Raw genomic sequence first — 10386 nt, forward strand, 5'->3', positions numbered from 1 at the left:
GCCGTGCACCAACTGTGTGTACACCCCCCCACCCAAAAAAAGACTGTGTACTTCGTCAGTGCCGTAAAAAAACAAACAAACATCAAGTCAGAAATTAGTCCATCTTTCATTCTAACTTCATTCTAACAGCTCTTCATGCCTCTAGAGGGCTACAGCTTAATGGATTTGATTTTGTCTGTGTGTGGGTGTGTATATGTGTATTGGAAGAATTAGCACTGTCAGTTAGCTCCTTCAAATCATCGGGTCAGCAAAACAAACTCCGCATGGTGCAATGGTACAAAAAGTATGGAACCAAATTTGAAATGGAACGAAATTTCATGCGAAATGCAACACAACACAAATGGAAGGAATAATCCATGTCATGTGAAGCACCAAGCAAATGACAAGGATGCACTCAGCCGTGTGTGTGTGTATATACACACACACACATACATACATATATATATATATATACATACATATATATACATACATACATATATATATATATATATATATATATACACACACACACACACACACACACAAGGAAAAAGGGACAGAGAGATGGGGAGAGACATGCAGCAAATATCAATCAACTCATGATTTTAACTTGGAGAATGGCAAAATCGCATCTTGCAACATGTAGTAACCGCAGTCACCCCCTCAGCCATTAGTATAGCTCCACAGATCATTTCTACAAAATGCCATCAAAGAGTTTCACCAAAAATTATGATTTCTTGCAGAATCAAAAGACATATTACTTGCTTTTTGAAAAAAACTATTTTGTCAAAAAATAATTCAGCTGTTTTTGTGGAAATAAAAATTCATCCAGTTCATCTCAATCTTCTATTCTACTTGAAAGCCAGTTTTAATTCCAGTGTTTCTCTGTCTGTAAGCTATTTCAAATCAACTGAAAGACAGTATACTTGTTTAAACCGCTTTATTTAAACTGAATTTTAATACAGAGTGGCGCTGTGACATTTTGTTTTTTATGCGCTTCTTTAACTCTATTGTATGTTTGCTTTAGTTTTGTAAAGTCTTGGTCTTTGATTTTACTGTAAAACACTTTGGACACCATCTGCCTCCTGTAAAGAGATATAGAAATAAATGTTGATTGATTGATAAACCAACTTAAAGCATCTTATTGCCATTTTAGACAAGGTTTTATATCGTGTAGAAGCAGACTGTCTCCAATTTGACAAGAATAAATCCAGTTTAAGACTTTTTACTGCTGTAGACACACTTGAAACTGAAGAAATAAACAAGATAGCTGGTTTAATCCACTTTAAACATTCTTGATGTAGAACAGTTAATATCAGCTGTATCCAATTATCTAAAAAGAAAATAAAGGTTAAGCCACATAACGGAATGTTTAAGAAGTTACAATTTGATATTTTTAGAAATAAATTTAAAGTGATTACTCAATTATTAAAATAGTTGTGATTTTTTTCCCCAATTTAGTTGCAAGGTAGATTCTTCAAACTGAATTTATGAGCAGAAATTAAAATTACAGTACAGTATAAAATGAAAAACAGTCAAGTAATATTCTAATTTCAGATTGTTAGGATTATAAAATGTGTTGATTACAAAATTTGTTGATCTGCATGTGTGTATGAGCTGTTTATGTACCAAACTGCTTTGAGGATGTTTTTGAAAATCAGCTCACATGAAAACAAACTATACCATTAACAATTAAGGATCCTTCAGAAAGTTCTCAACCTCACCCCAAAACAAAAGTACCTGGAGCCTCAAAATGTAACCCTGCTCTGCAAAGCAAGAGCGAAACTTGAACATCGGTGGACAAAGTGCAATTAAGTTAGAGGTGACTATGTTGAAAATGCAAGAACCATCTTCCTGTGACATTTTCTGAGTGGGTCTGAGAACTTTTGAAGTGCCCTCATTTACTAATTCATTCATTTTCTATACCCACTTACTCCCATCAAGGGTTCCTTATATACCAATATTTTACAGACGTGATGTTGTATTATGTGATCATATATATATATATTATATATACACATACATACATACACACACACACACACACACACACGTGTGTGTGTGTGTGTGTATGTATATAAAGCCACAGTTGTATAACTACTTGCACGGAAAAACTAAATTTAATTTACCGATAGGGTAGATAACTTGGAGATACAAGTACTTGAAATTTTAAACACCACAGTGTTTCTGTATAAATTAGGTTTTTCATTTTCCCCCGTTCGTCGTGACAATCCCACCCGCTGTGTTCCCAGCTGGATGCCGTTCTTTGTTCCACTGGCCACCACGCGTTGCATTTGGAGCCGTCTAAAAAAAGTAATTATTTGTCACGTTTACATTGTAATGGCTTGGTAAAACAGTTTTTTCCTTCTTGTGTGCAGCTGTAAAAGTATGTTTATAATAGATTTAACATCTCGTTATAATCATTCAGACAAGTTCCGTTCTGATGCAGTGTGCTGACGCAATCACTCACACTGTTCACTTCTTGTTTACTCGACTTGATGAGTTGCACAGTGTTGGCAAGTAGATCACGCAACGTTCACTACTACTTCACATTTGTTGCATGACATTTAAGCATGAAAGATTTTTTGAACATTTCAAAATTCTCTTTGCACAACTGCACGCACCAACACCCCTCTCACATTCAGTCTACACCCGTTAACGATGTGTTTACTCTCCTGCACGGCACAGTGCGTGCAAGTGCATGCATCAAAGTTGTGCAAGTGTCAGGGGACCTTCAGGCTGATCCTCCTGCCTGAATGTTGAACATTTCCAGTGGTAGTGTTAATGGGGCTAACCTTTCAGTCACTTGTAAACTACCAAATCTTACTGAGATTGTAAAAACAGTGAAACAGAGGGTGTGGAAAGCTTCAGGAATCTGCAGTACTGAAGCAGAACTCCTCCAGGTAGGTGTATGTACGTTGATCTTCTTGTTAACTTGACTCAGCTCATGATGGTCTGATCTTTGAGGAACCAATAGATGCCCTGATTGCAGAACTTCAGAAGCTGAGTGAGGTATCAGTGTCTGGGTACACTATTGTCCTGGATCAATACTAAGACCAACGCTTTTAATTACTTCCTGGACTCAATCATAAAAGTTTAATTGTATGTGGTGAAAGTGTTCACTTCTCCCAGCAGTGATATTCATATCTGTGTTCTCCTGGAGAACCTATGGAATCATGAGTCAATAGCTTTGCGGAACAACAAAGACCCACGTCTTTAGGGTCCTGGTGCTTCCTGCTTTACTGAAAGGTTGTGACACTAACTAGTGTCCAACCACTGGAATGAAGGTCAATTGAATGGGTACTTATGGAGACACAGATGAGGCATACCACTTACATTGTGAAGGAATGTCAGCTGCAACATGCTGGCCATGTGGTGCACTTCTTTGGGCCTGATCCAGTATGCAATACTTCAGTTGTGTGGTTTCCAGACAGTGGAAACGGCCAACAGGACATCCATGTTTCACCTGGCTGGTTACCATCTGTGGCACTAGTACAAGCTCCCAGACCTGACTGGACATTGTTGAAGCTATGCCAAGTAGAGGTGTAGCAGGCAATTGTGAAGGCAAATAGGGAGCGACGGCATCAAGCCTGGTACTAGCATGATGAAGTGGACTTTAAGAGTACATAGTATTACTACATTGGGAACACAGGACTTTCATTGTTTTTTGGACATTGTGGCTTTGCTGCTTAAAACTTCTTCCAATAGTGATAAACACATTCAAAGGAAACAGTTTCCTATTGTTCTTCCAGAGTGGTGCCGTTATTGATCCTGATTGACTGCAGAGTCTTTAAAGACAAAGACTTGTGTGTTACAGACTGAAACAAAGTCAGTCTGTGTAGTTTCTGCCCCAAAACAGCATCAATCACCAACCCATTACATCACTACACACACACACACACACACACACACACACACACACACACACACACACACACACACACACACACACACACACACACACACACACACACACACACACACACACACACACACACACACACACACACACACACACACACACACACACACAGCCTTCAGGCTTGTGAGGAGCTGTCAGGATTGGCCCTCAGAGACGTATGCCTGTTCCACAGTTCAGCCCAGCGCAGATTTGGCAACACATGACCTCATTGCTGGCACTTTGATGGTGTAGTTTACCCAAACATGGGTCGAGCTAATTCCCCTCACAGGCCTTCTCCCCTACATAGAAAAACAGTCTCTACTTATGCATGAGCCAAACCAGCACTCTTGAGAATGTGTACATTCTGTATTCATTAGAGGGTCATGGCTGATTTATCCAAAATATAACACTGCTTTAATGGCCTTTAAAGAGGCCATTCAGAACAGTTTAACCCTGCTGGGCACTCTGAGATAATATGTTAAGATGCCTAGCATGTTTCACACAGCTGGTGAGAAAGTCAGTGTTCCTCTGACAGCTGGGATTTCTCACAGTTGTGAAATTCACAAGAACTGTTCCATTTTCCTCCCTGTGAGACGTCAGGGGCTCTCCTGCTGCAGCTCCTCACAACCAGAAAGGGCTTACTGAAATTCTCTTTTAGCCCCACACCTCATCAATATGATCACTGAAACATCTGATAAACAACAGGAAGTGGCAGATGCTGGAACAGCCTGTCTGAGGCTTTGCATTTTTTCAGCAAAGCCTCTGTAAAATGCCAACAGCTGCAGGCAGGAGACAGACACCAGCTCACTATGAAAGTCACGGAGATAATAGTGCAGCAGATAACAATCCTTCACATGGCGCTACAAGCATCAGATTTGGCATGAAGGTTCTTCATAAATCAGTGTTTGAGAAAAAAGTGCTGGCCATGTGAAAATCCAATATGACGGCCAGGTAGGGGTCAATGAAGAATGACACAGGGGTCAAAATTTAAAAATGCTCCAATCATATTGTAAGCTATACCAAATCATGTGTCTGATCACAAAGATTCCAAAAAGGTATAGTTTGGACTATCTATGACTGAATGTTATGGAGTTATGGGGTAAAAACAGCAAGAATGGTAAGAAAGGTCAGTTTCAGTTTGCACAGGAGTCAAAAGTTAAAGTTGCTCCAATTTTGGCAGAAAGTGGTACAAATTATTGGTTGAACTAGTGGGATTAATAAATGGAATAGTTTTGACTATGTTGAATGCTTTGTTTGCAGAGGAAATGTCAAACAATGTTGACGTACATTGGATTCTATGGCATATGACATATGTTACCCTGTAACGTGACAACTAAGCATGACACATGGTGCAAACTATTCCTTTTTAAACCCCTATTAACTCAACCAATAATTTGCATCACATTTTACAAAAATTGGAGCAACTAACTTTTGACTCCTGTACAAATTGAAACTGACCTTTGTCACCATTTTTGCTGTTTTTACCTCCATAACATTCAATCATAGATAGTCCAAACTATACCTTTTTGGAATATTTATGATCAGACAAATAATGTGTTATACTTTTCAATATGATTGGAGCATTTTTAAATTTTGACCCCTGTGTAATTCTCATTGACCCCTACCTGGCCATCATATTGGATTTTCAAGTGGCCAGCACTTTTTTTCCTCAAACACTGATTTATGAAGAACATTCATGCCAAATCTGATGCTTGTATGACCAAGTGAACAATTCTGGCCAAAAGTTGTACTTATCTGCTCTACTATAATTACAAAGCAAAGAGTTCCTAAACAGGTCATGCTGAGAAGCTTTTTAAATTGGGTTAGAGTTCAACGAGAGTCACTAGAACCAGTGAGCCTCAAGCCTGGCTTCAATAACTTTGGAATTTCAAGAAAGCTAGTCTGAACTTCAACTTTGACAGTTTAGTTGACCTGGTGTGTAAAAACCAGTAAAGACTCTCAGGATGATAAGCTCACCATTGCAGGTGCCATCTTCGGCTACAGTATATCCGAGGATGCACTGAACAGTGCTCCTCACTCTGGGGTAACTGGGCTCAACAGGTCTCGGAAGAGATGGGAGGAAGGTATCTGGAAATCCAAGTGATAGATCCGGGTATACTGGCTCAGGCAGGACTGGAGGGTCAGGTTCAGGTAGAACAGGGGTCACCGGTCTGTGCTGCTGCGGGTTTAACAAACTTCTTGGCATGCACAGGTAGCCGCCGTTCCGATTCACACACTGCATGTCGCCTCGACAAGCATCTGGCAGAGAACGGCACTCATCCACATCTGGAATACAAGGCAGTATGCAAATATCAGCAACACCAGCTTGGTGAGCCATGTACTTCTCATCCCTGTTTGAGATCTGTCCAAACTTCACTTTTCAATTAAGGTGGTGCAAGTCAGGTCACTTACCTCGACACTGCCTTGCCCTGCGGTCGTAAACGAACCCTTCCGTGCACGTCTGCCGATAAATGAGCAACACAGGATCAGTGTGATGTCTGTGTGTGTGGAAGCATTTGTACTTCTAACCAGTTTTTGTTTAAAATATCACAATTAAATGAAGGTGTTGCGTCACCTGTCCGTGTCCAGGCTGGATACGAAGCAGAACATACATCAGAGCTGCCAACATGCTGCAAAGAAGGAAATTTCATGACATCTCAAACAGCATCTTTTTTTGGTTGGGGTGCACATTAACTAAAGCATAATGTGAACTTGGTCTTTATGCACAAGTAAAAACATAAAGTACTAACCTTGCAGAAGAGTAAAACCTGATGCCACGTATTTCAGACGTCATGGTTTATCGTTTCTATTGAACTCGCAAAGGAAAGATTCAGATGACCCGTAAATTCTCCCCAAATCCCTCCACCACTTCACAGGGCTCTCACCGCCCCCCTCCAACTATGCCCCTTTACGCGAAAGCAGACACCAGGTTTTCATTAACCGCTGTCTGGTTGAGCTGAATCTTCGGTACATTGACCAAGTGTTGAAGAAATGCCTTTCCAAAATGGACTGTTCCTGTTCCCTTTCTGCTCCACTCCGTCGGCTCTGTAGATTATGCAGCAGTAAGTGTACGGGCCCCTTCTGAGCACTTTCACAACAGCTGGATTCAATCAAGGAGAGCCAGCCCCCTCTACTCAGGGCGCAGAGACCGCGGCCCCACCGCTGTGCAGTCACTGCAGCGACCGCCTGCTTCTGTGCTGCTGGAAGGCAAAAAGGAATATATCATATACAGTGGGTATTTGTTCCCAGAGGCATCAACAGACACCCCCCGCGCACGCACACACACGACTCCTTCGCATGAGCACAGTGCACATACGGCACAATCAATGCAATACATATTGTAGCCACTTTGGTTTTGCACACTGACCAAAAAACATGAAAGATTCCAAAGCATTAATCAAACAATATTACCTTTATTTAATTTCAAGTTACATTTAAGATATTTTAGTTTAAAGATCTTCCAAGTTCAAGGTAACCCAACTCCACTTGTTTGATGCACCAGTCAAGACTGTACAAGATTCTACAAAGCTTCTTTTACACTTGTGATTTACATTTTATACATTTCTTCAGTACAGGTGGAGAAAACCCTGTGACATGCCTCTGCAGCACGACTGATGTCTATACAAAAAAAATGTAGAGCAACTTTTATTTTTCTGGCCAGCTCTACACAGGTATGCAAGTATTTTTGGATGTGCAGTTTTTACATTTTGTATGTATTTTATATTAAACATTTACAATTATGACTTTGCAGAATGCTATCAAAATGTAGGCACTTTAATTCCAGAACCTTAGCTTCAATGCCCACCAATAAGACAGACGTCACCCATTTACATATAGAACTATATAATATTACTGTACTTAAATATAGGCACAGTCTTCATGTCAAAATGTATGATAAACCACAGTCCACAGCCACAATTATAACGCTTGCTGCAAGACACAGTTTGGGAGTCTGGAAAACGGACAGACTTTTGTAGAGGAAAAAAAAAAGCCTTTATGGTTTTAACAGATGCACTGAGCAATATAAATCTCTGCAAGCTACTACTGCCAGAGAATTTTAGCCAAGCTGTAGTTCGGAAATACTCACCGCAGTGTTAAAACAGAAAATAAAAACTGTTCAAAAGCTACTGCAAATGTCCACTGGAAGGAAGTGAGATTCATCCTCTTACAAATGGATGATAATTATTGTGAATCCACGTGTTCTGTCCTATGTGCTCAGAGGTGGTACACAAAACTGTATCAAGACAACCTATGAACAAAAAGGCAGTTTGTTTGTAAAGGATAATGTGCGTTAACACATTTTCATTAATGTATGGAGAAAATCTGTTGCATAGAACAGTAATTGCAAGTAAAAAATAATTCAAATAAATCCCTGCATTTTGCTTCAGTTCTTGTATGGTTATTTATTTTAGCAGCACAGTCAAACAAAGAGCAGAAATTCTGTAATATCTCCATCTGTAGCATGTAACTCCAGTCCGATGATTAATACCTTTTAATAGAGCCACATTTTGAGTGAAATCACTGTTTTAGCAGATCTTTCAGCACAGCGCCAGCGCTGGACTCAGCTAAGACTGGCACAGGTGTGAAGGTGGGGAGAGCGCCTGAGATGGGCTTCATGAGAAGGTGACCCCCTGCGCCGCCTGCACCGGACCCAGCCATCAGTGGGACTGCAGCAGAGCGAGGAGCCAGGAACGGGTTGGAGTCACCAGATCGCTTAAGGGTTACTGCAGTTCCTGTGGTGGAAAGGGAGGGGGGAGAGTAAAATTAAATAAATGTTGTTGCATCTCAGCAATTGTTTTATGAGTCATTTAGCAAAAAAACAAAAAAACAAACGATTCTGGCTCCAAATAGTCCCAAAAGAGCCGTTTACCTGCACCGGTGCTGGGAGCAGCACTACCGGTTCTTCTATGAGGCGGGGCACTTAGAGGCGTAATGTCGTGAACAAGAAGTTTTGGGGCGGGTAACGAGGGGGTCGACTCCATCTCCAGGAATTTCACAAACATCTCGGAGAAGGACTGCAAAAAAAAAAAAAAAAAAAAGAAAAAAAGATGAAAATCTGCAAGTAAAATGTGTATTAAAAGCAGCAGGAATAGTCTTCTTTGCAGAGAATTCAGCATCTTACTCAAGAGCACACACTTATCAAACTGGAACCCATAACAAATCCAGTTGATGAACAGTTTCTAACAACAGAAATACTGACATTTTGTATAAAAACCCATCAAAGGACAACAATCTGCCAAATCCAGAATCCACCACACCACATCTTTAAACATTTAACAAAGACATAGTGGCAACAACTGAGACAGATCACACCTTGATTTATATCAACATGCCCACATAACAAGATTAGATTAGATTGAACTTTATTGATCCCTTGGGAAGACTCCCTCAGGGAAACTGAGGTTCCAGCAGCATTGTGTAGCAGCACACAGGGTAAGAAGCACAAATATAATATAATAATATAAATATAAGTTTTCAAATATATAAGTAACACCAGACATACTGATCAATAGTGATTTCCTGGCTACTACTATTGCTCTCCTTCCCGTCCTCTGTCTTCCTGTTACTGCTCCTCCCCCTGAGTGAGGAGTTGTACAGTCTGATGGCCTGAGGGACAAAAGAGTTTTTCAGTCTGTTGGTCCTGCACTTTGGAAGAAGCAGTCTGCGGCTGAAGAGGCAACTAGTATCGTGACTTAGAGGATGTGAGCACTTGGCATAAAAATAAGAACTGTGTCATATGAAAACTAGCCATTAAACTGACACTGGGCTGTACAGTATTTTGCAACGGGTAGAAAATAACACCCAACCTCATTTCTTTACATTCTCTCTTAAGGCCCTCTGACACATGCAACAAGAAGCCTACACCTATCTGGGGTCAATTATCCTTCAATATTTCGAAGCCATTTGTTGCAGGTAATCATCTAGATGGCAAAGAAGTCACATTGCTGTGTTTTGAAAATATAAAAAAACAAAAAACTGTGATGAACCACAAATTGTAACTTAATCACAAGGTTGTCGCCAGCCGCCACACTATGTGCCCAACGGCAGAAGTATGACATATGTTCACAACCTGCCACACTGTCACTGAATACCACATTACAACCATGTGTTACATATAAACAACTACTGCATCATTTTTGTTGCACATGTAATAGAATCATTACTGTTCAACCAGCTGTCTTCCTCTTCTCATTGCACTGTGTTGCAGTGATGCCACCAAGATCTCAAGTCTAAGCAATTACTGTGCTGATCAACATTTTGGCGTAATTTTTGGGGACACAAGCCTCCTCTCAGGAGCAGGTTATGCACCTGCTTCAGCCGTTTAATGTGAGGTTTCTTACAGAGTTGAAGCCTTGTCCGCTGGTGGGCCTTTGGGGAGTGTTTGGGGCCATTTGTGCTCCTCTGCCTCCGAGCCAGCTGGACACCCAGACAGTAACACCGTGCCGCCTGTCCTCCTCCAACATCTGTGCACCAACATGTGCGCACGCACACACAGACGCACA

At 40.8% G+C, this 10386-nt stretch overlaps 2 protein-coding genes across 4 annotated transcripts in view; both read right to left on the minus strand.

Annotated features, from left to right (window-relative positions):
- Positions 1–7126, minus strand: part of fbln5 (fibulin 5) — a 32059-nt gene extending 24933 nt beyond the window's left edge. The window contains exons 1-4 of the mRNA XM_034195659.1: positions 6634–7126; positions 6459–6513; positions 6296–6344; positions 5861–6169 (exon numbers count right to left, since the gene is read on the minus strand). Of these exons, the coding sequence (XP_034051550.1) occupies positions 5861–6169; positions 6296–6344; positions 6459–6513; positions 6634–6677 (457 nt within the window). The 5' untranslated portion in view covers positions 6678–7126. The remainder of the gene's footprint in view (positions 1–5860; positions 6170–6295; positions 6345–6458; positions 6514–6633) is intronic.
- A 150-nt stretch (positions 7127–7276) lies between these two features.
- trip11 (thyroid hormone receptor interactor 11) overlaps positions 7277–10386 on the minus strand; it is a 42973-nt gene continuing 39863 nt past the window's right edge. For all 3 annotated transcript variants that reach the window (XM_034195529.1, XM_034195530.1, XM_034195528.1), the window contains exons 19-21: positions 10225–10347; positions 8754–8898; positions 7277–8616 (exon numbers count right to left, since the gene is read on the minus strand). In XM_034195529.1, coding sequence (XP_034051420.1) covers positions 8402–8616; positions 8754–8898; positions 10225–10347 — 483 coding nt within the window. In that variant the 3' untranslated portion in view covers positions 7277–8401. The remainder of the gene's footprint in view (positions 8617–8753; positions 8899–10224; positions 10348–10386) is intronic.

Source organism: Thalassophryne amazonica, chromosome 19, assembly GCF_902500255.1.
Source record: "Thalassophryne amazonica chromosome 19, fThaAma1.1, whole genome shotgun sequence".
NCBI classification, from domain to species: domain Eukaryota; kingdom Metazoa; phylum Chordata; class Actinopteri; order Batrachoidiformes; family Batrachoididae; genus Thalassophryne; species Thalassophryne amazonica.